Source organism: Macaca nemestrina, chromosome 5, assembly GCF_043159975.1.
Source record: "Macaca nemestrina isolate mMacNem1 chromosome 5, mMacNem.hap1, whole genome shotgun sequence".
NCBI lineage: Eukaryota > Metazoa > Chordata > Mammalia > Primates > Cercopithecidae > Macaca > Macaca nemestrina.
This window is the reverse complement of record NC_092129.1, coordinates 27,824,173-27,851,988: the sequence shown is the minus strand read 5'-3', so window position 1 is coordinate 27,851,988 and position 27,816 is coordinate 27,824,173. Positions and strand designations below refer to the sequence as shown.

Here is a 27,816-nt window from a genome sequence, read left to right as displayed (position 1 = left end):
CAGGATAGTGGGCTGCTGCTCTACTTTCATGGCAAGGATGATCATGAAAAACATATGTCCCTCCAAATTTGGAATTATTTTGACTAAAATGGTCATCTTTAGCCAGATTTTACCCTTACCAAATTGTAACTCTGAGCATCAAAGATCTCTTCTTAGGAAAGGGATGCATGTCAACTATCCTCATTAGTGAATATGTGACACATCAGGGCCAGTTTTCCTATTTAAACAATTGTTTGCAGCATGCCATTTTTTTTCATGGGCTCCCTTTCTATCTCTGGCTCTTGCCTATCAAATTTTATAGTGAAAATATTAATAGAATCTGTGTACAAATCTGGGGTATACTATAAAAAGAGTAACTCCTGTTTCTTTCACAGTGTGCTCCTGTTTAGACATTCTCAGTCCCATACATATTTATATAATAGCTGTAAATGTACAAGTTATTTACTTTCATTTTTTTTATCCAGTAGAAGAAACTGAAGACGTGTCTTCAACAAAGAAGCAGAAAAGTAAGTTTGTAATGAGATTAAAAGTAATAAATCATTCTATATTAAAGATGCTACATCTATGTAAAAATGTTAAACTCTTTTAAGACCAGTATTCGAAGAAGAAAATTTTTAGCATAGACATGAAGAATAACATTAAAGTAGGTCATTTATATTTTAAAGAGAAGCATATGACTTTTGTGTTAGGCAAGAGGCACATAGTTGGAAGAGTTACAAGTAATGATTGAAGTGGCATTTATCGCAAATTCTTCTGCATATTTTTGATCCTTAGTACTATGGCTGAATCTATGCTTAAATGTGTGTTACCGTCTGCTTTATAATAGGACAGCTGAAGTAATATGCCAAATTTTTTTATATCAGGTAGAAAAAAAATGAAGAAATAGGTTTTAGCAATTCGATTGCTTGGAAACTCACTTCTAAGATTCAAGATTCTTTTTGATTTTTCTAGATATATGGTAGATTCTAAATATTCAATCTTTGGGATCATTTATTTTGGAATCCAATCAATATTCATATGCAGTTACAAAATTCAATGCCCAAGTTTCTCATTATTTTGGTTCTTCCAAATTAGACATTTTTGTTCATATGGTAAAGCAATAAATTTTGAATCTACATATGCATTAACGTCATTGCAGAACAGCGTAAAGGAAGCAATTTTGAAATAGGTATAACTGAAGTTTCTTTCACAGAATGCTTTTAAAGTAAAGAGCTAGATATTTGTCTGAAGAAATGATGTTTCTTGATTCTCCAGTGCTTCTTGGATGTATTTGTGCAGGAAATTACTAAAATGCCCTTAAAATAGCAAATGCCTCCTGCTCGGTACTAATAGGTGATTCATTAGACAGATACTGAACGCCTACTGTGTTCCAAGTACTTCTTTGGATGCTGGAACTAGTGCAGATAAGACACTTATTATAATCCTTCATATAATAAGGTTGTGAGAAATATAGGGAAATAAGCAGAGTCTTATGAAACTTTTGAGTAATATTACAAAATCCATAAGAAAAATAATTATAGGTCAATCTGGACATATTTTCACTTTATATGGCAACACTTTCCCAATTATTAACCTACTGGTAATAATTTGTGGCTATGTCACATAAACATTTGAAATCTCATATTTATAAATAACTATTAAAATATAATTCAATGAGACAGGTGAATTGTGTCAATGCCAGTTTCCTGGTTGGAATATTGTTCTATGGTTTTACAATATGTTACTACTGAGGGAAACTAGGTGAAGACATGTGGGATCTTTCTGTATTAATTCTTACAATTACATGTGAATCTACAATTATTTTGAAGTAAAAATTTTAATTAAAAACAAAACACAAATACTTTTAGTAAAATGGTGTCAAATATTCTAACTTCATTGGGGGGATCTATTGCATCAAAATGATATTTGCTATCTTCAGCTTACAATAAGGCAGTTCTATAGCCTGATACTCATGAACCTTTAATGTAAGCTCTGATATTTGCAGTCATAATAATATTTTATCAGCTTATTCAACATCAACTAAATAAATGTGTCAGAACAGTGTCCACTTCTGATAAGCAGCTGGAAGGCAGCCTGTCATCGATGGGCCCTTCTACTTTTAGCACTGGGTTGCCATTCCTCCTCATGCAGGGCTGGCTTTACTACTGTCCCTCTTGTAGCCTGCCTAACCCCCAAGCCCCCATAACCTCCACAAACTTGAAGAGAGGGGAGTTGTATTATTGCTTCGGTTTGAAGATAGAAGAAAAGAGAAATCATTCCAGATGAGATGCAATGGAAAAGAAAACTAAATTCAAGATTCTTCAAACTATTATCATCCCTGAAAACTCAGTGACCCATGGAAATGGAATCGGAATACTGCCTGGTTGCATCTCCAGCTTCCTTTTTCCTATCCTTTGCTTTATTCTACTTCATAAACCCCTAGTCTCATATAGATTGGGCCATCTTCCTTGTCTCCCACACACCACTAGCTTTAATTATCATTTTTCTTTCCTGGCCTTCTGCAAAAATCTATGGTTGGGTGACAGAATGCCAACGGGTAGGATAGAAAACACTGGAAATCTGGCACCCAAGATTGTGAGGAGATGCTAAACCTGCCATCTTTTACCAAAGCTGCTACCTGAGAGTACCGGCTTACTGAGTCCAGAATCCTTACTTGCACCACATTCCATTAACTTTCCTGTTTTGCTTTCTGCTCAGAGCTGCTACCTGGCTGCTACCTTGGTTGCTTAAAGAGCAATCAAACCACCTTAGGAAAGCTCTTGCCTCTAAAGTAAGGGCAAACAAAACTTCTAGATGTTGGCAGCCACCTCTCTGTGACATCATAAAACATGCACACACACACACACACACACACACACACACAGAGTCTGTTGTTTTGCATATTGATAAGCTCATGTTTTGAAACCTGTGACTATGTCTCTGTGATTGCTATGTATATCAACAGATGTCTATATGATCAGAACTTTGACTTTCTCTGCCAGGCCATTTTTATTATCACTTATTAAAGGCTTATTGTGTACCAGGAGGAATTTTAAGAGCACATGTAACTCGTTTAACTGTCATAATATTTCTCTGAGGTTTTCGTTGTTTTGATTTTATACATGAAGACTCCAAGACACAACGAGGTTTAGTAACTTGCCAACAGCTACAGAGGCTGATGGCAGAATCTGTGACCTTATCTGCCACACTGTACTGCCTCACTGTGCTTTTTCACTCATGTTCTGCATGTTTTAACAAATTGTCATACTCTGTTCCTCAGGTCCCATCAGTTTCTTCCAGTGTGTCTACTTGGATGGGTACAATGGCTATGGATTTCAGTTTCCTTTCACTCCTGCACCCCGCCCTGGAGAGAGCTCTGGCCAAGCAAATTCTCCGGGACAGAAGCAACAAGGACAGTAAACACACAGTATGACCCTTACAAGTGCTTTAAGATTTTTAAAATGAGATATTTTGTCCACAATGGTTCAGGCAATTAAGATTATGCAACCCAGAGAATTTCTGTGAAAACATATTGCTCTTTGGCCTGGTGTGGACAGAAAAGGTGGCCAAATGGATTGAGTGATGAGCAGACATGTTTAAGGGTCTAAGTCTCAAGAATCTGTTATGTGTGTTTGCTGTGGTGCTTGTATTTATCTTATCTCCAATCACTATAAGGTTGTACACAAGCTAATTCAAAGTTTACTTAATAATGGTGTCTTTAAAATAATTGACACAATTACAAAATGGAATTCCTGGCTTCAGTTAGCTATTATTTTTTTAATGACAACACAGACTGTGCTCTAAGTTTAAAAGATGGGAAAGCTTATATAAAAGTGACTTTTTTGCATCATATGGGTATCTAAACTTAATTTACCCAATAAGTTGATGCTTAATGATTTTATTTTATTTATGTCTATTTCTATTTTAGTTGTGGCTTTGCTCTAAGAATGGGTAGCAGTTGTACTACAGACTGCTATTAATTTCTTGTGATACTCTTTTAGAGCTCAAAATATCTCTGAGCTTTAGACATGGTAAGATGGAGAATAAATGCTTGATAAATCTTTAAGATATGTCTTGAATGATAATTAGGACATTCAGTCCAGTGGAAATACACCATTCAGTTAGGCAGGTCTGGTGAATCATTTGTTTAAAATATTAGCAAATGAGATGTAGAATTCTTAAATTTCTCCAGACTGTGTCCTAATAAAAATGTCACCTGGGTGAAATTTTAGATCAATCACTAAATTTGGGTGACAGATGTAAAGGTATTTTCATTTCACTTTAATATATTCTTTCTGTGAAATAAAATGTTTTCTTTCTCATAATGGCAAAATGTGAATGCCATTAAAGTTTGAGGAATTCATTTTAGCCTTAAATGTCTTCATGAGATGTCTTACTTGTATTTTAGGTAACTGGTCATCAGTGCCAATGACATGGATAACAATTTTTAATCTACACGACAGTGCTTCACTGGGAATGACTGTTACGTTTTTGTCATATTCCTAGTAATATAAATACTCGTGTTCTTTACCACATTGTTTTTATCAACTCTAAAAGTCATGTCTCTGTGACTTTTATCATGTTTACAGTTGCGGCTGAACTTATGACAAATTAACTCAGGAAATAAATTGAGTTATCCTTTCTAGCGTTGTAATTATCATCAGCAAGGCCTGAGAAAGACAGAGCCAATACTAGCCGAATGATTTATTTTCAAGGATTGCCACTAACTATGGTTCTTTAGGACCAAGATATAAAACGGTTTCACTAAAAATCATTAGGCTAGGTATCAGTAATATGTTCATTACTAATAATGGATATTTGGCCTCCGCCAGAAGCTGGTGGACCTCATTCACACCACGAAAGCCAGTGTTACATGAACCAGATCAATGACTCTATGGGGAATGTGGGACATCCTGGAAGTGCATAATTTCAGGAAAGACCAGGCAGTACCATCTTGCAAAGCCCCTTCAGGTGACAATCTAAACTTGTGGGTAGGAGAGTGGATAAAGTTGATTGCTCAACTGCTCCTCCAGCCTGCTCAATTTACTGAGTAAAGAAATAGCAAATGCGATAGATGTTTTAGATTTCATAGAGCAGAATGGTTTGTCCATTCTTTCATTCAATGACTGTTTATTGAATACTTACTCTTTTAGGGCACTGTGTTAGGTGCTGGATTGTATAAGAAAAATATAATAAATTATATTCCCAGTGCTATTCTGACATAGTGAGTGACCTGAAAAATTTACTAAACATACTATGTTTGTTTCTCCATGAGTAAAATAGGGATATAGCGACAAACAGTCTAATATCTCATAGAAATATCATGGAGACAAATGAAATATTTTAATATAAATATGATATTAAAGTAAATTTCTGAAGTAATGCTTTTGAATATGGCACTAATTTTTCCTCTGTTTTACTGTTTCCTTCACTCTCAATATAAAAACTATTTGATGAGATAAAACATGACATATTTTATTGTAATTAGAATTTAGACAAATCAGCTATAATGTAAACGATGTTAATACTAATTATGTTTTATCTGATTAAAGTTACAATGATCATAGCACTTTTAAAATATTATCTAAACTGTCATTTGTTTGTATGTTACCATCAAATAAAATAGTTATAACTCTTTCAAGTTTGATGCCTTGCATTTTAAAAGGAAAAGATAAAAGGTTGATTAAGAATCTTTGTCTTTAATGGTTCATTCATAATTCAAGTTATACTGGCCAGGAATATGTAAGTATTTCATAATTGTTTTAGTTATTTTGCACAATTGGTATACACTACTCCCATTACATCCCTGCTTTTACTCACTCTTCATCCCCTCTTAATAAATAAAGATCTGAAAATAAGAATTGATTTTTCCCAAGGTTTTTGATTTATGTTTAGATTTCTTAAAGCCTGATAAATCATTATTCAAATAGGGCAAGTTTTTTTTTCTTTAATGAACCCTAGCAAAAGCACCTGTATGATGGCTCATTCTGGCATATCTTTTCAAAACTTCTCAACTTCTTGCAGAAATATTTTAGAAACTGGTATTGAGATACTGTGTATTTTAGAGATTTAACTTGCACCCTTGAGTAATTTTTCTGGAGAAAAAAGCAAAGAGATAACAAATATTGCTGATAGAAAACTCAATGTCCATATAAGTCAAGTGGCACATACAGAAAATGAAACTAATCCTTAGAGAAACGTGAAAATTTGCCCAACGTAACTGACTACTTCAAAACCAGGCCTAGAACCTTGATGAAGTAACTCCCAATTGTTCTTCAGTTTTCAGGGTATTATTACAAATATTGGCTTATTTTTCCAGTATCCCCAAATCCATCTTGCAAATTATAATCGGTGATAGAGATGTAACACCCTATGGAAAGACTTGTCTTTTTTCCTACTTGAAAGCTGAAAAGTGCCTTAAGAGTGTGTTGCATTCACTTGCTTTAGAGTAAAGAAAATAAATGTCAGAGAGTTTAGGTGGCAGGCCCAGAGGCACATTGTTAGTTAGCAGCAGAACCAATGGAATTGAGAGCTCAAATCTTTTTCTAATCCTATTCATATCCTTCCTGCCCTTTGTGACTCCATATGATATCGTCACCATCATAAAAGCTTCCCTTTGTTATTTGCAAACTAATTAAGAAATGGAAGCTCAGCACGACTTCCCAGGAGCTGGCCTCCTTGCAACATTCTTTGCTCTATTCATTTCAGGATTATATCAGCACTACCCTTTACCTTTCCTTTCCCCCTTATTAATCATATATGCCCATAAAACATTTAGTTATTACTGTAGATGCTTTCCTTTGTGTATAAAATAGAGACCTTTATTTTCCCAAACTATCCAACTATTGAAAATCATCAGTCATTTAAAAAAAAAAAATGTGCCCCAAATAAGAAGAAAGCAAAAACAACTTCTTTAAATTCAGCTTTCCGAAGATTCAGGTAAATAAAATAAGAAGACAAATAATTGTAAAACATACTTGAACTCTAAAGAAGAGCTCAGAATAATTGATGAAGTGAATTATTACATATTAGTATTTGAGTCATACAAGTGCCAGTAAGAAACACATGTTAGCAAAGCAGTGATAGCAAAAAGAAGGAAATTCTTCGTTTCTCATATAGCCACATCCAGCTCCAGGCCGTTTGCCCTCTACAATATCATCATTTCACTTATCTATGCTTCTTATTGAACTATTAGCATGAGTTTAGTACTTGTGTTAAGTCATTAGTACTATTTTTTTACCCGCCCCATCCCAAATTCTCTTAAATAACAATGGTAGGTCAGTAGAATACTCCATGCCTCTGAGTAGCTCTGCCAGGCCAGATGTCTTTTCAGAAAACCCGTGCTGTGGTGGAGAGCCCACCGGATGAGGGGTCCACAAACCCAAGGTCAGGCTTTAACTCTAGGAGTAACTCTGGTCATTTATCTTCTCTGTCCTTCAATGCTTCATCTCCAAATGAAAATAGAAGTGCTACAGCAGCAAAAGGACTTTCATCTTTGGCGAGGAATATTATGGAAAAGTACCTTGTAAAGTGGTATTATTGCTAAGATCTTTCAAATTTCCTTCCAGTTTTGTTATTAAATGATCCAAATGCAACCTGCATTGAAGACCTAGTGTTGCCAAGTGGCATCAGCCAAAGCAGCAAATAAAAATCAGAGCTACACGAACCAAATATAAAAATGGGAACATTACCACTGACAAAAACAATTTTGCATTTAAAAAATTTAGTTTTGTGTCATTTTCACAATTACTATAAATCAATGACAGCAGAATGTCCTTCAAGTGACTGAATCAGAATACATGGAACATATAAGAGGCCTGTGGAAAAGTGATACTCTGAATGACAGCTGAGATGGAAAAGTGACTCATGTACCCCAAGACAACACCAAGGGTTGAGCACTCAGTATAATATCTGAAGGTATTCCGGCAATCTAAGTTAGCAAAGGTAGTGTTAAAATAAACACTAAAGGAAGCATCTCAAAACATTAAAACATTTAGTGTATGGTGTTTGCCTAGGAAAGAAGCATCTCTCTTTCTCTCTCTCTCTCTCTCTGTGTCTCTGTGCACTCACACACACAACTCAGTGAGAAACTATTTAATATATTTGATGTAATCATGGGCACAGTTGAACTTATCTAAATGGATGATGTGAATGAAAGGTACGTTCCTCACAAAGGAAGCAATGCTTTATAGAAAAGGGAAACATAACTGCATTCTAGCAATTTTGAGGAACAATGTAGCAAGCAAACAAATTATTTTCATCTTTGGAACGTATATGTATCAAAGAATATTTTTAAAATTAGGAATGTTAACTTCATTCAAAATCAAAATGGTATTATAAATGGACACGGAAAGTGTCCTTTAACTTCATCTCTGTTGCCTCGGTTTCCCATTCACTCCTACACTTTCTAAGGCTAAGCATGTTTATAGGGTCTCATGAAAATACAAATGGAAACAAAAATATATTTTTATTGTTTATTTTTCTTACACAAATGTTACATATTACAAGCATTATTCAGTGCCTTCTTTTCTTAACAATGTATCCTGGATTATCTGTATACAGGTATATACAAAGTTTCCTCATTTATACCAACAGACGTAGATACAGATATAGATAGATCTCATACCCACAGTACAGTGCACACATCTCAAGTGTAGAGCTAGATGCATCTAGGAAGTCACAATTGAAATAAAAATATGGAACATCAACACCACCCCAGAAGCCTCATTCATGCTTCACCTGGTCGATACCCTCTGGGCAACCACTGTTATGATTTCTGTCATTGAAGAACTGTTTCAATTGTTTTGACTTTCATATGAATGAAATAGTAAATAACATCTTTTTTGTACCCAGTTTCTTTCCTCAACATTACACCTTTGAGACTCATTCATTTTGTTTCACGCAGAAGTATTTTTTTTCATTGTCTTGTATTATCCATGTATGCATATACCAACAAATTTATTTACACATTCTACTATGTGTGGTAATTCACAGTGTCTCAAGTTTTTGTCTATTAAAAATAGCACTGCTTTAAACAGTCTGGTTAGTGACTTTTACTGCGTTTATATGTGTGCAGAGTAGGGGAGCACATTATACATATAAGTAGAATTGCTGGCTTATCAAGTATGAGAATGTTCGTCTTTAGTAGATAGTATCAGTTTTCTAACTGCTTGATATGGTTTGGATGTTTTGTTCCCTCCAAATCTCATGTTGAAATGTGACCTCCAGTGTTGGAGATGGGCTTAGTGGGAGGTGTTTGGGTCTTGGGGTCGGATCCCTTATGAATGTCTTGGTGCTGTCCTCACAATAATGAGTAACTTCTCACTCTTAGTTCACACTAGATCTGGTTGTTTAAAAGATCCTGGTGCCTCCTCCCTCCCTCTCTTGATCAATTTGTCACCATGTGACACACCTGTTCCCCCTTTGCCTTCCACCATGATTGGAAGTTTCCTGGGTCTCACCAGAAGCTAAGCAGATGCTGGTGCCATGGTTGTACAGCCCACAGAACTGTGAGCCAAATAAACCTATTTTCCTTATAAATTACTCAGTGTCAGGTATTCCTTTATAGCAATGCAAATGGATTAATACATTGGTTGTACCGATGTACACTCTATTAACTGAGTATAAGTGTTCCAGCTGCTCCAGATCCTTGCCAACACTTGCTATTGTAAGTTTTGTTAATTTTAACTTCTGATGGGTATGAAGTGGAACATCATTGATCTTATAAATTGGATTTTCCTGATGACTAGTGATATTGAGACACTTGTGTTATGTTTATTGATTATTTGGATATCCTCTTTTATGTAGACTCTGATTAAGCTTTTTGGACTTTTCTTAATTAGATTTTTGTCTTTTTAAAAATACAGTCATGGACCCTTAATGATGAGAATACATTCTAAGAAATGAATCATTAGGTGATTGTGTCATTGTGTAAACATCATAGAATGTGCTACTTACAGGAATCCAGATGGTAAGGCCTACTATACACCTAGGCTATATGATATGGCCTATTTTTCCTAGGCTACAAACCTAAACAGCATATTACTGTACTGAATACTGTAGGCAATTGTAACACAATGGAAAGTATGTGATAGAGTTTGACTGTGTCCCTACCCAAATCTCATCTCGAATTGTAGCTTCCATAATTCTCTCGTATTGTGGGAAGGACCCAGTGGGAGATAATTGAATCATGGGGGCGGTTCCCCCCATACTATTCTCATGGTATTGAATAAGTCTCATGAGAACTGATGGTTTTATAAGGGGAAACCCCTTTCCCTTGGTGCTTATTCTCTTCTCTTGTCTGCTGCCATGTGAGACGTGCCTTTTCCTTTCCACCATGATTGTGAGGCCTCCCCAGGCATGTGGAGCTGTGAGTTCATTAAACCTCTCTCTTTTGTCAATTGCCCAGTCCTTGAGTATGTCTTTATCAGCAGTGTGAAAACAAACACACACAGTATGTATGTATCTAAACATATCTGAGCATAGATAAGATATAGTAAAATACACCATTATAATCTTATGGGACCACTATTGTATATGAAGTCTGTCATTGACTAAAATACTGTTATGTGATGCATAACTGCATACGAATTTTTAATATATTTTTATTACAAATCTTTAATTAGCTATATCTGTTATAAATGTGTTCTCTTACTCTGTGACTTGCAACTTTACTCTCTTAAACTCATCTTTATCAGAAACTTAAATTGTAAAGTAGCCCAATTTTTAATTCCTTTATAAATAGTGCTTATTATGCCCAACTTAAGAAATTCTTACTTATCTTAATGCCATTAAGATATTTTCCTCTATGAACTTACAGAAGTTTTGTTTTACCTTTCACATTTAGGTCTGCAATCTGGGTAGGATTCATTTTATGTATATAATGTGAAGTAGGAGTCAAAGTTGACTTTTCCTATATGGATATAGAGATAATTCAGCACCATTTACTAAAAAGACATTTTTTTTCCACTATGTTGTAAGGGTTCCTTTGTTGTAAAAGAGATAAATGTTATATGTGTGAGTCTGCGTCTCAATTTTCTTTTCAGTTCCAATGTGCCAATACCACATGGATTAATTGTGGTAACATTATAGTAAATGTTAACAACAGTAGTGTTACTCATCCCAATTTGTCTTCTTCATAATGGTTTTCACTGTCCATTATTTCTAATATTCTCTCTTGCGCATTGTTTTTACTTCATTGATATTTGCATTTACACCTATAAAAATAAACTTCAGTTTGCCATTTTCCTTGGCTTCCTAAAACAGATGATTAGATTATTCATTCTTATTCTTGATTCTTTTCCAACATCTGCATTGAAGTGTATATGGTGTGTGTGTATATATAATATTTTGCTCTTAAGTCTGCCTTAGCATTTAACACATTTTGTGTCATGTTTTGTTATCATAAAATTTAAAATATTTTCTTATTTTCTTTTTTTTTTTTTGATTCCATGGGTTACTTAAAGCATATTGCTGAACTACAAACAATTATAAATTTGCTGGCTATTTTTTTCTATTTGACTTCTAGCTTAATTCCACTATGTGTTTTCAATTATTTGAGATATGCTGATGTATTCTTCATGGCCCAGAATATGATTAATTTAAAAATAAGTGTTGCATACTCCTTGGCTGATTAATACAATATCTGCATTGCAAGGAATCTATTTCTATTGTTTGGTTTTGATCCTTTTTCTTTCCTCCATTTGGTCCTATTTCATACATGACTTTTTTAAATCCTGAAACACTGTAGAGGCCCTGGTTTCAGAATATTTAATGTTTCACTGGCAGACCATGAGCAGATTGCTTTGATACAGTTGAGTTTGAGATTCTAGCTGTATTAGGGCTAGTTTATTTCCCAGCCTTAGAGCAGTTACTCTAGGGTATCGCCTTTCTGTGTTCTCAATGAAAGCTGGGTTGTTGACAAGGTTATCTCCACTCTAATGGGACCTGAACTTCATTCTGTATTATTACAGATTGCTGAATGCTGTGCTCCAATCTCTAGCCTCCTAGATTGTCCATTTTATTTGATTTCTTGTGTCTTACCCTACATATGGAAGATTGGGAGTAAGCAAATGCCTTTGAGGAAAAATTGCATGGTAAATGTGTTCTCCAGGAATTGCATTCTCTGTAGTCTTGAACCCCTCAAGTGTCAACCACCTTCGCTGCCAGAACTCCAACTTCTGTCTTGCCAGCTCATAGAGGCCACTGAAAGATTTATCTTGGCCTCCATTCCTTATTATGTAACTTGTCAAATCCCTCCAACGTACAAAACAGATGAATATGGAACTCACCACAGTATGTTTCCTTTCTTCTCTAGAATTTTGGACCCTTGATTCTTGGCTACTATACTTGATTTTTTGACTCCTTGAAATGGATTTTTTTTTCCAACTAGCTTTAGTAATTGTTTTCAGCAAGAGGATTAGTTTGATAAAATTACTACATCATGCTTGTAAGTAAAACTAGTGCTCATATTTTGTTTACAATTGCACAGGATGTCAATGTATGGATATACCATCATTTATTGAACTAGTCCTCAATTATACACTTAGGTCATTTTCAATTATTTTGCTATTATTGACAATGTTGCAATGAATAATCTTGGATACTATCACATGTATACACACACACACACACACACACACACACACACACACACACACGGCCAAACTCATTGAAGGGGCATTTTCAATTCAAAAATATATGCATTTGTAATTTTACAAGCTGTGATTGTTTGCCAATAGCATCCCCAGTTATTGCTCCCTTTAAGGTCCCAGAGTTGCTCACAACAGTTAGCATTCTGATGAGGTTTTCTCCCTCTGTGAATGAATGTTCACTGTTGGATTTTGAGATCTTCCAATTTAGGGTCCTGCCACATTCTGTAGTTCTGAGCACTGTTTGCAACTGCCCATGTAGGTTTCATTGGTCTCATTTATTTTGGCTGTGTATATATATATAGTTTTGACTCTATGTTTTGCTTCCAAGTTTTGGTGAAGATACATGCTTTTGGATCACTTTGTTTTGTTTTGTCTTGTTTTCTTTGTTGTTTCATGTAGTTTCCAGAAAGTGTCAACATTTAGAATTCAGCAGCTGGCATATTTCCATTAATATGAGAAATACATTCCTTTAAAAAATTAAATTGAATATTTTAATAATTGGAAATTTGACAACTATAAATGGCAGTACTACCAGTCTGGTGATAAGTTTTTGCATGACTGAAACAAAATATATTGCACAAGCTTTTATAAATGTAAATGTTTGTTTCTTTTAAAATAAAGTTTTGATGTGGTTGAGAAAATTACCCATATTTTTTTGAAGACTATGGAAGAATTTTAATGTGTAATATTTACTTACAGAAATGTAAGACTACTAGGCAAAGATTTTCTAGTAGGTCATTTTGAATAACAGGAAATCTGATGTCTGCTTTCAGAACTCTGGAAATAACGCAAATTTTTAATCTCATCATGAGCCCCATAAAATGTACTTTAAAGAAATCAAAAGGTCATGATTCACACCATTAATACCCTCAGCTTTACAATTGTACCTTTGATGTGAAAGAGTCTTTAGTACTTCTTAGTTCAAAAGAATCTTTGCCTAAAGTCTATAAAAATTTTCCTTCACATCTCATTTTATTTAGTTTTGTTAGAGTTTGCAAGTCCTTGTCTAGGGAGGAGGAAATTTATCATATGCGTATCTAAAGTGACTTAGCTAGGGCCTAGGACAAGATGGCTGCATGCCTTTAATCTCAGCTCTTTAACAGGCCAGGGCAGGAGGATTGTTTGAGCCATGGAGTTGAAGACAAGCCTGGGCAACGAAGGGGAAATCTGTCTCTACAATAAATAAATGAATAAATAAATAAATAGCCAGGCATGGTGGCCCACATGTGTGATCCAATCTTCTCAGAAAGCTGTGGTGGGAGGATTGCTTGAGCCCAGGAGTTCGAGCCTGTAGTGAGCCATGATGGTATCACTGAACTCCAGCCTGAGCAAAGAACGAGAGTCTCAAAATAATAATAAATGAAATAAAATAAAATAAAATAAACAAAATGACTTAGCTAGACTGCTTAGCTCTGCTAAAAGCTGTTAAATACAAAAAGACTTAAAATAACTTCAGTTTATGGTGTTGATATCCATTTTACTGAAATTTGCTTTTGGAAGCCCAGTTACAGATTATTTTTTTTCATCATTGACTACAAATTATCAGGTGGCTGAGGAGGAATTAGTGATTTCTGTTTGCCTCACTAGTGATTTTCTATCACTTTTTACTATAGCATAATGCTAAAACTGAGTAAAAATAAAACATATGTAATGTTATAATTGTTCAGAGCTCATTTTGAGGAGTGGTATAGAAATTGTACTTTATGTCTTGTGTAAAGTGGTCACAAATAACATATTTAATGTGAAATGAGCTATCTACTACAGAAAATAGGACTGCAACACAGTATGATTTCTGTAATTTCAGTGGCACTACTTTTAGTCAAGAATTGGGCAGTTTGGGGAAATAGAGAAAATAATCTTGAGACATACTGAAAGATTTTTATTGTTCGGTTAACAGAACAATTCCTAGATGTACAAAGATGTTTTTAAAATAAAACTCTAACCAGATTAGAGTAAAGATGTCAGGATCTTTTGGTAGATTAACAGCTAGAATACAGACAGCCCTCAATTCGTGACTTTTCAACTTTACAGGGTATGAAAGCATCACAGTCTTGTATAGTATTCAATACATTACAATAATTCAGCACATTACATGCTGGGTTTGGCCAATGAGATTAATTTTTAAACGTAAAAAATTAAAGAAATTACATGAGAGATTCAATACTTTACTCTAAAATAGACTTTGTGTTAAATGGTTTTGCCCACTGTAGGCTAATACGTCATGACCACATTTTAGGTAAGGTAAGTCATGATGTTCCATAGGTCAAGTGTATGAAACACATTTTTGACTTATGATATTTACTGGGTTTATCAGCATGCAAACCCATTGTAAATTGAGGAGTATCTGTGTATTAGCAATCAAATTGATAATTAAAACTCCTGACTGAGAGTTAACAAGAAGATAGATGCTGGTATTTATGGAACATCAATTTAATAAATGACAACAATTAGTACTTTTTGCTTTCTTTCAGAAGCAGTTGGCCACCTATTTTTTAAAAAGAATATTTAAAAATTCTTTACATTGGGGGGCGGAGCAAGATGGCCGAATAGGAACAGCTCCAGTCTCCAACTCCCAGCGCGAGCGACACAGAAGACCGGTGATTTCTGCATTTTCAACTGAGGTACTGGGTTCATCTCACTGGGGAGTGCCGGACGATCAGTGCTGGTCAGCTGCTGCAGCCCGACCAGCGAGAGCTGAAGCAGGGCGAGGCATCACCTCACCTGGGAAGCAAAAGGGGGAAGGGAATCCCTTTTCCTAGCCAGGGGAACTGAGACACACAACACCTGGAAAATCGGGTAACTCCCACCCCAATACTGTGCTTTAAGCAAACAGGCACACCAGGAGATCATATCCCACACCTGGCCGGGAGGGTCCCACACCCACGGAGCCTCCCTCATTGCTAGCACAGCAGTCTGTGATCTACCGGCAAGGCAGCAGCAAGGCTGGGGGAGGGGCGCCCGCCATTGCTGAGGCTTAAGTAGGTAAACAAAGACGCTGGGAAGCTCGAACTGGGTGGAGCTCACAGCAGCTCAAGGAAACCTGCCTGTCTCTGTAGACTCCACCTCTGGGGACAGGACACAGTAAACAATAACAAACGCAGCAGAAACCTCTGCAGACGCAAACGACTCTGTCTGACAGCTTTGAAGAGAGCAGTGGATCTCCCAACATGGAGGTTGAGATCTGAGAAGGGACAGACTCCCTGCTCAAGTGGGTCCCTGACCCCTGAGTAGCCTAACTGGGAGACATCCCCCACTAGGGGCAGTCTGACACCCCACACCTCACAGGGTGGAGTACACCCCTGAGAGGAAGCTTCCAAAGCAAGAATCAGACAGGTACACTCGCTGTTCAGAAATATTCTATCTTCTGCAGCCTCTGCTGCTGATACCCAGGCAAACAGGGTCTGGAGTGGACCTCAAGCAATCTCCAACAGACCTACAGCTGAGGGTCCTGACTGTTAGAAGGAAAACTATCAAACAGGAAGGACACCTACACCAAAACCCCATCAGTACATCACCATCATCAAAGACCAGAGGCAGATAAAACCACAAAGATGGGGAAAAGGCAGGGCAGAAAAGCTGGAAATTCAAAAAATAAGAGTGCATCTCCCCCGGCAAAGGAGCGCAGCTCATCGCCAGCAACGGATCAAAGCTGGACGGAGAATGACTTTGATGAGATGAGAGAAGAAGGCTTCAGTCCATCAAATTTCTCAGAGCTAAAGGAGGAATTACGTACCCAGCGTAAAGAAACTAAAAATCTTGAAATAAAAGTGGAAGAATTGATGGCTAGAGTAATTAATGCAGAGAAGGTCCTAAACAAAATGAAAGAGATGAAAACCATGACACGAGAAATACGTGACAAATGCACAAGTTTCAGTAACCGACTCGATCAACTGGAAGAAAGAGTATCAGCGATTGAGGATCAAATGAATGAAATGAAGCGAGAAGAGAAACCAAAAGAAAAAAGAAGAAAAAGAAATGAACAAAGCCTGCAAGAAGTATGGGATTATGTAAAAAGACCAAATCTGCGTCTGATTGGGGTGCCTGAAAGTGAGGGGGAAAATGGAACCAAGTTGGAAAACACTCTTCAGGATATCATCCAGGAGAACTTCCCCAACCTAGTAGGGCAGGCCAACATTCAAATCCAGGAAATACAGAGAACGCCACAAAGATACTCCTCGAGAAGAGCAACTCCAAGACACATAATTGCCAGATTCACCAAAGTTGAAATGAAGGAAAAAATCTTAAGGGCAGCCAGAGAGAAAGGCCGGGTTACCCACAAAGGGAAGCCCATCAGACTAACAGCAGATCTCTCGGCAGAAACTCTCCAAGCCAGAAGAGAGTGGGGGCCAATATTCAACATTCTTAAAGAAAAGAATTTTAAACCCAGAATTTCATATCCAGCCAAACTAAGTTTCATAAGTGAAGGAGAAATAAAATCCTTTACAGATAAGCAAATGCTTAGAGATTTTGTCACCACGAGGCCTGCCTTACAAGAGACCCTGAAGGAAGCACTAAACATGGAAAGGAACAACCAGTACCAGCCATTGCAAAAACATGCCAAAATGTAAAGACCATCGAGGCTAGGAAGAAACTGCATCAACTAATGAGCAAAATAACCAGTTAATATCATAATGGCAGGATCAAGTTCACACATAACAATCTTAACCTTAAATGTAAATGGACTAAATGCTCCAATTAAAAGACACAGACTGGCAAACTGGATAAAGAGTCAAGACCCATCAGTCTGCTGTATTCAGGAGACCCATCTCACACGCAGAGACATACATAGGCTCAAAATAAAGTGATGGAGGAAGATTTACCAAGCAAATGGAGAACAAAAAAAAGCGGGGGTTGCAATGCTAGTCTCTGATAAAACAGACTTTAAACCATCAAAGATCCAAAGAGACAAAGAAGGCCATTACATAATGGTAAAGGGATCAATTCAACAGGAATAGCTAACTATCCTAAATATATATGCACCCAATACAGGAGCACCCAGATTCATAAAGCAAGTCCTTAGAGACTTACAAAGAGACTTAGACTCCCATACAATAATAATGGGAGACTTCAACACTCCACTGTCAACATTAGACAGATCAATGAAACAGAAAGTTAACAAGGATATCCAGGAATTGAACTCATCTCTGCAGCAAGCAGACCTAATAGACATCTATAGAACTCTCCACCCCAAATCAACAGAATATACATTCTTCTCAGCACCACATCGTACTTACTCCAAAATTGACCACGTAATTGGAAGTAAAGCACTCCTCAGCAAATGTACAAGAACAGAAATTATAACAAACTGTCTCTCAGACCAAAGTGCAATCAAACTAGAACTCAGGACTAAGAAACTCAATCAAAACCGCTCAACTACATGGAAACTGAATAACCTGCTCCTGAATGACTACTGGGTACATAACAAAATGAAGGCAGAAATAAAGATGTTCTTTGAAACCAATGAGAACAAAGATACAACATACCAGAATCTCTGGGACACATTTAAAACAGTGTGTAGAGGGAAATTTATAGCACTAAATGCACACAAGAGAAAGCTGGAAAGATCTAAAATTGACACTCTAACATCGCAATTAAAAGAACTAGAGAAGCAAGAGCAAACACATTTGAAAGCTAGCAGAAGGCAAGAAATAACTAAGATCAGAGCAGAACTGAAGGAGATAGAGACACAAAAAACCCTCCAAAAAATCAATGAATCCAGGAGTTGGTTTTTTGAAAAGATCAACAAAATTGACAGACCACTAGCAAGACTAATAAAGAAGAAAAGAGAGAAGAATCAAATCGACGCAATAAAAAATGATAAAGGGGATATCACCACCGACCCCACAGAAATACAAACTACCATCAGAGAATACTATAAACACCTCTACGCAAATAAACTGGAAAATCTAGAAGAAATGGATAATTTCCTGGACACTTACACTCTTCCAAGACTAAACCAGGAAGAAGTTGAATCCCTGAATAGACCAATAGCAGGCTCTGAAATTGAGGCAATAATTAATAGCCTACCAACCAAAAAAAGTCCAGGACCAGATGGATTCACAGCTGAATTCTACCAGAGGTACAAGGAGGAGTTGGTACCATTGCTTCTGAAACTATTCCAATCAATAGAAAAAGAGGGAATCCTCCCTAACTCATTTTATGAGGCCAACATGATCCTGATACCAAAGCCTGGCAGAGACACAACAAAAAAAGAGAATTTTAGACCAATATCCCTGATGAACATCGATGCAAAAATCCTCAATAAAATACTGGCAAACCGGATTCAGCAACACATCAAAAAGCTTATCCACCATGATCAAGTGGGCTTCATCCCTGGGATGCAAGGCTGGTTCAACATTCGCAAATCAATAAACATAATCCAGCATATAAACAGAACCAAAGACAAGAACCACATGATTATCTCAATAGATGCAGAAAAGGCTTTTGACAAAATTCAACAGCCCTTCATGCTAAAAACTCTCAATAAATTCGGTATTGATGGAACGTACCTCAAAATAATAAGAGCTATTTATGACAAACCCACAGCCAATATCATACTGAATGGGCAAAAACTGGAAAAATTCCCTTTGAAAACTGGCACAAGACAGGGATGCCCTCTCTCACCACTCCTATTCAACATAGTGTTGGAAGTTCTGGCTAGGGCAATCAAGCAAGAGAAAGAAATCAAGGGTATTCAGTTAGGAAAAGAAGAAGTCAAATTGTCCCTGTTTGCAGATGACATGATTGTATATTTAGAAAACCCCATTGTCTCAGCCCAAAATCTCCTTAAGCTGATAAGCAACTTCAGCAAAGTCTCAGGATACAAAATTAATGTGCAAAAATCACAAGCATTCTTATACACCAGTAACAGACAAACAGAGAGCCAAATCAGGAATGAACTTCCATTCACAATTGCTTCAAAGAGAATAAAATACCTAGGAATCCAACTTACAAGGGATGTAAAGGACCTCTTCAAGGAGAACTACAAACCACTGCTCAGTGAAATAAAAGAGGACACAAACAAATGGAAGAACATAGCATGCTCATGGATAGGAAGAATCAATATCGTGAAAATGGCCATACTGCCCAAGGTAATTTATAGATTCAATGCCATCCCCATCAAGCTACCAATGAGTTTCTTCACAGAATTGGAAAAAACTGCTTTAAAGTTCATATGGAACCAAAAAAGAGCCCACATCTCCAAGACAATCCTAAGTCAAAAGAACAAAGCTGGAGGCATCACGCTACCTGACTTCAAACTATACTACAAGGCTACAGTAACCAAAACAGCATGGTACTGGTACCAAAACAGAGATATAGACCAATGGAACAGAACAGAGTCCTCAGAAATAATACCACACATCTACAGCCATCTGAACTTTGACAAACCTGAGAGAAACAAGAAATGGGGAAAGGATTCCCTATTTAATAAATGGTGCTGGGAAAATTGGCTAGCCATAAGTAGAAAGCTGAAACTGGATCCTTTCCTTACTCCTTATACGAAAATTAATTCAAGATGGATTAGAGACTTAAATGTTAGACCTAATACCATAAAAATCCTAGAGGAAAACCTAGGTAGTACCATTCAGGACATAGGCATGGGCAAAGACTTCATGTCTAAAACACCAAAAGCAACAGCAGCAAAAGCCAAAATTGACAAATGGGATCTCATTAAACTAAAGAGCTTCTGCACAGCAAAAGAAACTACCATCAGAGTGAACAGGCAACCTACAGAATGGGAGAAAATTTTTGCAATCTACTCATCTGACAAAGGGCTAATATCCAGAATCTACCAAGAACTCAAACAAATTTACAAGAAAAAAACAAACAACCCCATCAAAAAGTGGGCAAAGGATATGAACAGACATTTCTCAAAAGAAGACATTCATACAGCCAACAGACACATGAAAAAATGCTCATCATCACTGGCCATCAGAGAAATGCAAATCAAAACCACAATGAGATACCATCTCACACCAGTTAGAATGGCGATCATTAAAAAGTCAGGAAACAACAGGTGCTGGAGAGGATGTGGAGAAATAGGAACACTTTTACACTGTTGGTGGGATTGTAAACTAGTTCAACCATTATGGAAAACAGTATGGCGATTCCTCAAGGATCTAGAACTAGATGTACCATATGACCCAGCCATCCCATTACTGGGTATATACCCAAAGGATTATAAATTATGCTGCTATAAAGACACATGCACACGTATGTTTATTGCAGCACTATTCACAATAGCAAAGACTTGGAATCAACCCAAATGTCCATCAGTGACAGATTGGATTAAGAAAATATGGCACATATACACCATGGAATACTATGCAGCCATAAAGAAGGATGAGTTTGTGTCCTTTGTAGGGACATGGATGCGGCTGGAAACCATCATTCTTAGCAAACTATCACAAGAACAGAAAACCAAACACCGCATGTTCTCACTCATAGGTGGGAACTGAACAATGAGATCACTTGGACTCAGGAAGGGGAACATCACACACCGGGGCCTATCATGGGGAGGGGGGAGGGGGGAGGGATTGCATTGGGAGTTATACCTGATGTAAATGACGAGTTGATGGGTGCAGCACACCAACATGGCACAAGTATACATATGTAACAATCCTGCACGTTATGCACATGTACCCTACAACTTAAAGTATAATAATAATAAATAAATTTAAAAAAACGAAAAAAGAAAAAAAAAATTCTTTACATTTAGTATTTTATAAAATAATACAAATTTTTAAAAAATAGTTACTAGTGTAATATGAATAGTCTTAAATGTCTAGAGAAAAGCCTACACATGTAAGCAGAAAGCTTGCATATGTAATCATAGAAATTTTGAACTTGAAGTGACAATCCTGCAATTTGACAAATAGGATAACTAAAGACTAGAGCACCTCACTGACTTACCCAAATCACAAACTTGTTAAAAGCAGAACTTATATATTATTTAGATGATATATAGACAGCAAAATAAAAAAAAAGTCATGTCTAGTTTTACTTTATGATGATACTGATTGAATAACATGGTAATGGGGAAGGGCCATTTACTACATGTTATGAATTAGTTCATTAAAGCTATATATTTATGCCATAGTTAACATGTCCACTGCCTTCTAATTTTTTTCGATTTCTTTTAATTTTTCTAGTCCATTTTATTCAATAATTTTCAATGGTGTGTTCTTTATTTTAATCTTTAAGACAGCAATTCCTTGATGTGTAGTATTTTTCTATTGACCTGAAGTTGTGCATTTTTGTAGAGGACTACGTGCTCGCAAACAGGGTGTTCCCGATAAGTCCTGCTCTTGCAAACGAAGCAGGGCGTTCCCAATAAGTCCTGCTCTTGCAAACGAAGCAGGGCGTTCCCAATAAGTCCTGCTCTTGCAAACGAAGTCAGGGAAAGGTCAGAAAAACAACAATGTGTCTTGTGACTTGGTAACATTCCACAAACGACTGTATAAAATAAAGCAGAGCGCACGATTCCAGGCGGCCGCCATGTTTGTCTTGTCTTGTCTTGTGTTGTCTTGTGTGTTCATTCCTTTGTTTAGGAAATACGTGGACCCCAACATCTGGCGCAGCGAGCAGGGTCCGTGGCTCCACGAGAGCAAGGAACCAGAGGGGGAACACCCCGGGCAGGTAAATAAAGAAAGGGGGACCCACGGGAAAATTATGGGGAATTCCACCTCTCTGGCCTCTGAATATTTGTGGTTACTGCAGGGACTGTTGATGTCTATAGGAGTAGAAGTTAGTTAAGGAACATAAGACTTTGAAGTGATTGTTTGCCCATGTTGAACAACATTGTTATTGGTTTCAATATCAAACCAAAGTGCAGTTAAATCAAAAGGAATGGTTACAAGTGGTTAAAGTACTGCGTCGAGCTCATCAGTGAGGGCAAATGATGCCTCTGACTTTGTGGACTTTGTGTGTAGTTCCATTACTCAGGCATTAGTTACTTGAAACTGACTCAGAGCATGGGGATACTGCCACAGGAGGTGAGGCATCTGAAGCTTTAAAGAGGAATGATCTTAGAGAGGAACATGTTTATGCCCCGGTTGTTGAGGACAAGGAATTGGAAAAAGAGCTAATGCCTCCTTCATCTGAAGGAAATTCTGATTTGCAGCACATTTTAGAGATGTTACAACAGTTGTTAAAATTGCAAGATACCGCTGCTCCTGTTTCTTCTATCTCTCCGCCATGAGCCTTCCCTGTTACCTTCCCTTCTGCTAAAAGGATTTCCCTTTGCCTCCACCTCCAACCTCTTTGCCTATGTCAGGTCAGGTTTTCTCTGTGCCTCTTCCTCCTGTAGGAGAAAAGAAGGAATCGAAGGAAAAGGATGATTTTGAGGAATTAGATTTATTCCCAATAACACGGGCTGCTTTTGGCCCCAATGCTCAGTTCCCAAACCGTGGCCAGAATGTGACTTTTACAGCCCTACAATTTAAATTTTTGAAAGAAATGAAAGCTGCAATTTCTAATTATGAACCTCAATCACCATTTGTCCTTGGCCTTCTCGATTCCTTCTCTTCAGAATATATGATGATTCCTATTGACTGGGAAACGTTGGGACAGGCTGTCCTTGATCATTGGCAATGGCTTCAATTAAAAAGTTGGTGGTGGGAGGAAGCAAGAGTACAAGCTAGAAAAAATGCTACGCGAAATCCCCCAGGGCTACTAAAGAGCAGCTTACGGCTTCAGGACAATACACCACTCTTAATGCTCAGGCAGGCCTAGATGATATTGCTCTCACTCAGGTTAAAGCCTTGTTTATAAAAGCGTGGACTAAGGTTGGAATAGTGGGTAAAACTTCTTTATCTTTTGTAAAGATCCTACAAGGAGCCACTGAGCCGTATCCAGATTTTGTAGCCCGTCTTCAAGATGCTGTATTAAAGACTGTAGGTTCAGGCCTTGCTGCTAAAATTCTTTTGGATACTCTGGCTTTTGAGAGTGCTAATTCTGAGTGCCAAAAATTGCTGTGTCCTCTAAATGCTAGTGGAGCTGATTTCGCTGAATACATTCAGGCTTGTGCAGGTGTTGGAGGAGCTATTTACAATGCTCAATTGTTTGCTGGGGCACTTTCTAAGGCTTTAAAAGGCAATTCTAAACAAGGTATATGCTATCAATGTGGGAAACCCGGTCATTTTAAAAAGGAATGCCAGAAAAAATTAGGCTCTTCTGCTCTAAAAGAAAAAAGGTTACCATCTGATATGTGTAAACGATGTGGCAAGGGTCGACATTGGACCAATGAATGCCATTCAAAAACTGATAAAAGTGGGAATGTACTGTCACCCCTCTCGGGAAACGGGAGCCGGGGCCCGCAGGCTTGGGGCCCCAACAACTACAATGCAGGCCTACCCCAGTACCCAGTGAGCAGTGGCTTACAACATCAAGGAATGACCTCAAGTCCTCCTTAAAGACATCTTACCCTACCCCAGTTTCTCAGCTTTATGCTGCCACTAAGCAGAGTGCCGCTGCTGACCTAGCTATTGTCCAACCTTATACTTTATCTCCTAATAGAGGAATATATAAGCTGGCTACCGGAGTGTGTGGTCCTTTGCCAAAGGGACATGTAGGACTTTTACTAGGTTAAAGCAGCAATGCTATGTGGGGGTTAATGGTGGTCCCAGGAATTATTGATCCTGATTTTACTGATGAAATCCTTATTATGGTACAAGTCTCACAACTTATGTGCCTAGAGGCAGGGGAATGTATTGCATAATTGCTTTTATTGCCTTTTTTTCCTTTCTTATCTAGAGATGTGTCTCGTCAAGGAGGTTTCGGTAGTACTGGGAAAACTGTTTTCTGGGAAACTTTAGTTTCTGATCAAAAATCTTTATGTTCATTGCAAATTAATGGGATACTTTTTGAGGGCTTAGTCGACACAGCAGCGGATGTATATAATAATGTTTGGCTCAATGGCCTGATCATTGGAAAAAGAAACAAGTATCGGTTACTCTATCTGGCCTAGGTACTGCTTCTATAGTCTACCAAACTGTCGAGCCCCTGAGCTGTGTAGGACCTGAAGGACAACAAGGAAAAGTGTTCTTTTATATTGTTCCCATTAATATTAACCTTTGGGGCCGTGATCTTTTACAACAATTTGGTGCCTTTTTAAGCATTCCTCATATTTCTTCAGCTGCCAAAAATATGATGTTCAAAATGGGCTACAATCCTTTAAACTCTTAGCCACTGCCCACAAGCCTCAAACTTTACAATTGAAGTGGAAAACTACAACTCCTGTTCGGGTGGAACAGTGGCCATTATCTAAAGAAAGACTTAAGGCTTTAAAGAATTTAGTTAAGGAATAATTGGCTGAGGGGCATATTGAACCAAGTACTTCTGCATGGAATTCCCCTGTGTTTGTCTTGTCAAAAAAAAAAAAAAAAAAGGAAAATGGCACTTATAAACTGATCTTAGAGCTGTAAATACTTGTATTCAACCTATGGGGACTTTATCCCCTGTAGCAGAAGAAGAATTGTCATTTGTAGAAAATAGAATTAGTGAAGCTCACCTTGATTATATTGCACCCAATCTTCCACTTTCGTTGTGTCTTTTTCATACTCCCTATTCACCAAGGGCCGTTTTACACCAAGATAATAATATTCTGGAGTGGCTGTTTTTGGCTAATAAAGCCATTAAGAAAATTCACCCATATATTGATAAATTGGCTGAATTAATTATTAAAGGACGACATCGAGCTCATCAGTTGCTTGGTGCTGACCCTGTAAAAATTATTACCCGATTATCTAATCAATACATTGAATCTCTGCTGGAAACTCATGAGGGTTGGCAAGTGGCTTGCACTGAGTATACTGGTTCTTTTTCTCAGCATTATCCTAGTAATCAATTGTTTGCTTTTCTGCAACAATATTCTTTACTGCCATATAATCTTATCTCTTACACTCCAGTTAAAGGTCCCGCCTTTTTTACTGATGCTTCAAGCAATGGAAAGGCTGGATACTGGACTTCAGACAATTCAAAAATTTCTCACTATCCATTTGAATCAGTACAACAAGGAGAACTTTTTGCCATTCTTATGGTTCTACAAGACTGGCCTCAAACCCCTTGTAATATAGTTAGTGATTCCCAATATGCTGTATATGTAACTAAATATATTTCTCAGACTTCTTTACCATTATTTCCTCAAACTCCTTTACAAAAATTATTTTCTTTATTATTTGTAACTCTTACTTCCTGCACTGCCCTCCTTTTTATCACTCATATTCGTTCTCATTCAGCTTTGCCAGGACCTTTATCTTTTGGCAATAGTCAGATTGATTCTTTACTTATTGGCAGTGTCCAGTGGGCTCAGGATGAGCACCAACTACATCATACTAATAGTTTAGGATTACAACGGCGATTTTCTATAACACGCCGTCAAGCCCGAGCTATTGTCAGAGCCTGCCCATCTTGTGCTCCTATTATTGCACCTTTTTTAAGTCCAGGTATTAATCCTCGAGGCATTCAACAAAGTACATTTGGCAAATGGATGTAACTTATGTTCCTTCCTTTGGTCGTTTAAAATATGTTCATCATACTATTGATATGTGGTCACATTTCCAGTGGGCTATGCCATACCCTCTGAAAAGGCTGACTCTGTTATTACTCATTTACTTACTTGCTTTGCTGTTATGGGAGTCCCTGCTGAATTAAAAACTGATAATGCCCCTGCTTATTGCTCTCGCAAATTGGCTGCCTTCCTCTCTTTATACCATACTCATCATTCCACTGGTATTCCATTTAACAGTCAAGGTCAAGCAATTATTGAAAGAGCCAATGCTACCTTAAAATTACAACTTTTAAAGCAAAAAGGGGGAGATGGGCGAGATTCCCCAAAACATCAAATTCTGAAAGCCCTTTTTACTTTAAATTTTCTCAACCATTGGCGCCAATTACAGCAGTCTGCAGCGGTGAAATATTTTCAACAGCCTTTAGAAAAGCCACAAAACAGTAATCTGTGGGTGTATTATCCTTCATTACAAGGGAAATATTTAAAAGGAAACATTTTACAATGGGCCCGAGGCTATGCTCTTGTCCGTACAGGTGCCGGAGACGATTGGTTTCCATCTCGACGGTTGAAACAGTGCCATGGCGAAGAGAAGCCGATCCAAAGAGTTCCTGAAGGAATTCCAGGAGCCAAATCTGAGCGCTCAGAGAACATTCACCTTCAGAACTCGACGTGCGGAGCCCCCAACATGGGGACAACTGAAACAGTTAAGAAGCTGAAGGGGTTGTTCAACAAGCTGGGCAGCCCAAAACTGCACTGACTTTATTCCTGGCTATGCTGGCCATAGTAAATTGTCAGGTAACAGCTGGAGAATTTACATACTGGGCTTATATTCCTTTTCCACCCTTATATCAAGGTGTGGCCTGGGGAGACAGAGAAGTCCCAGTATTTACTAATGATACTGCTTGGATGCCATCGCCTTTTTTAAACCAGGATCCTGAATTAGACACTGGCACAGTAAATAGTTCATATCAATTTGGGGTTGAAGCGTTACCTATATGTCTTGGGGGTAGTCCGCATTGTCTGCATCTTTCTCATGAGGCTTGGGCTGTTTGCTATAACCATAGTCATATCTCTGCCTTTACTATGATTGTTGTAGCTCAAAGTTTCAAGTATAATCATACTGCAGTACTTGATGAAACTCTGCCAAGTACATTATCTTTATGCCCTATCCCTGATGTGTCCGGAGGTGTTTCCCAACTAGAGTGGACTAGATGTAGAAGTAGTGGGCCACGATTGTTGTTAGAAGTAAAAGGGAAGAGTCGTAAATACCTTGTTACAGATTGGAGTGTACATGATTTTCAGACTAAATTCAACCATGTCAACCTGCGTTGGCATATAGGTAATCACAACATCGCTGCAGATGGCAATGAAACTATTATTTGGCATGATGGTGGTCTATCACCCCCTATGCCACATTTGGCTAATACCTCACAAATACAAGGTCATATTTGGAAGTTGCTAGCTGCTGGTAAACCAATGTTCACTTTCGTGGGAAACATGTCCTTAAATCTTACTAATATTGCTAACCCTTTCCATATATCTTTGCATTGAAATAGTTCTAGATATGTTATTGCATGTGTAAGAAAGCCTTACTTGTTGTTAACAGGAATTTTTAAATGGGATAATAATACAGGGGTAGTTAACTGTACAAACAATTGTACATTCTTAAGTTGT

At 37.5% G+C, this 27,816-nt stretch overlaps 1 protein-coding gene across 22 annotated transcripts in view; it reads left to right on the top strand.

The window, feature by feature from the left end:
* Window positions 1-4,045, top strand: part of LOC105465538 (triadin) — a 408,157-nt gene extending 404,112 nt beyond the window's left edge. For 18 of the 22 annotated variants that reach the window (XM_071096392.1, XM_071096399.1, XM_071096381.1 and 15 more), the window contains 2 exons: window positions 465-506; window positions 3,260-4,045. In XM_071096392.1, coding sequence (XP_070952493.1) covers window positions 465-506; window positions 3,260-3,399 — 182 coding nt within the window. In that variant the 3' untranslated portion in view covers window positions 3,400-4,045. The remainder of the gene's footprint in view (window positions 1-464; window positions 507-3,259) is intronic. The other 4 variants (XM_071096404.1, XM_071096389.1, XM_071096388.1 and 1 more) reach the window with 1 other exon arrangement.
* The last annotated feature ends 23,771 nt before the right edge of the window (window positions 4,046-27,816 follow it).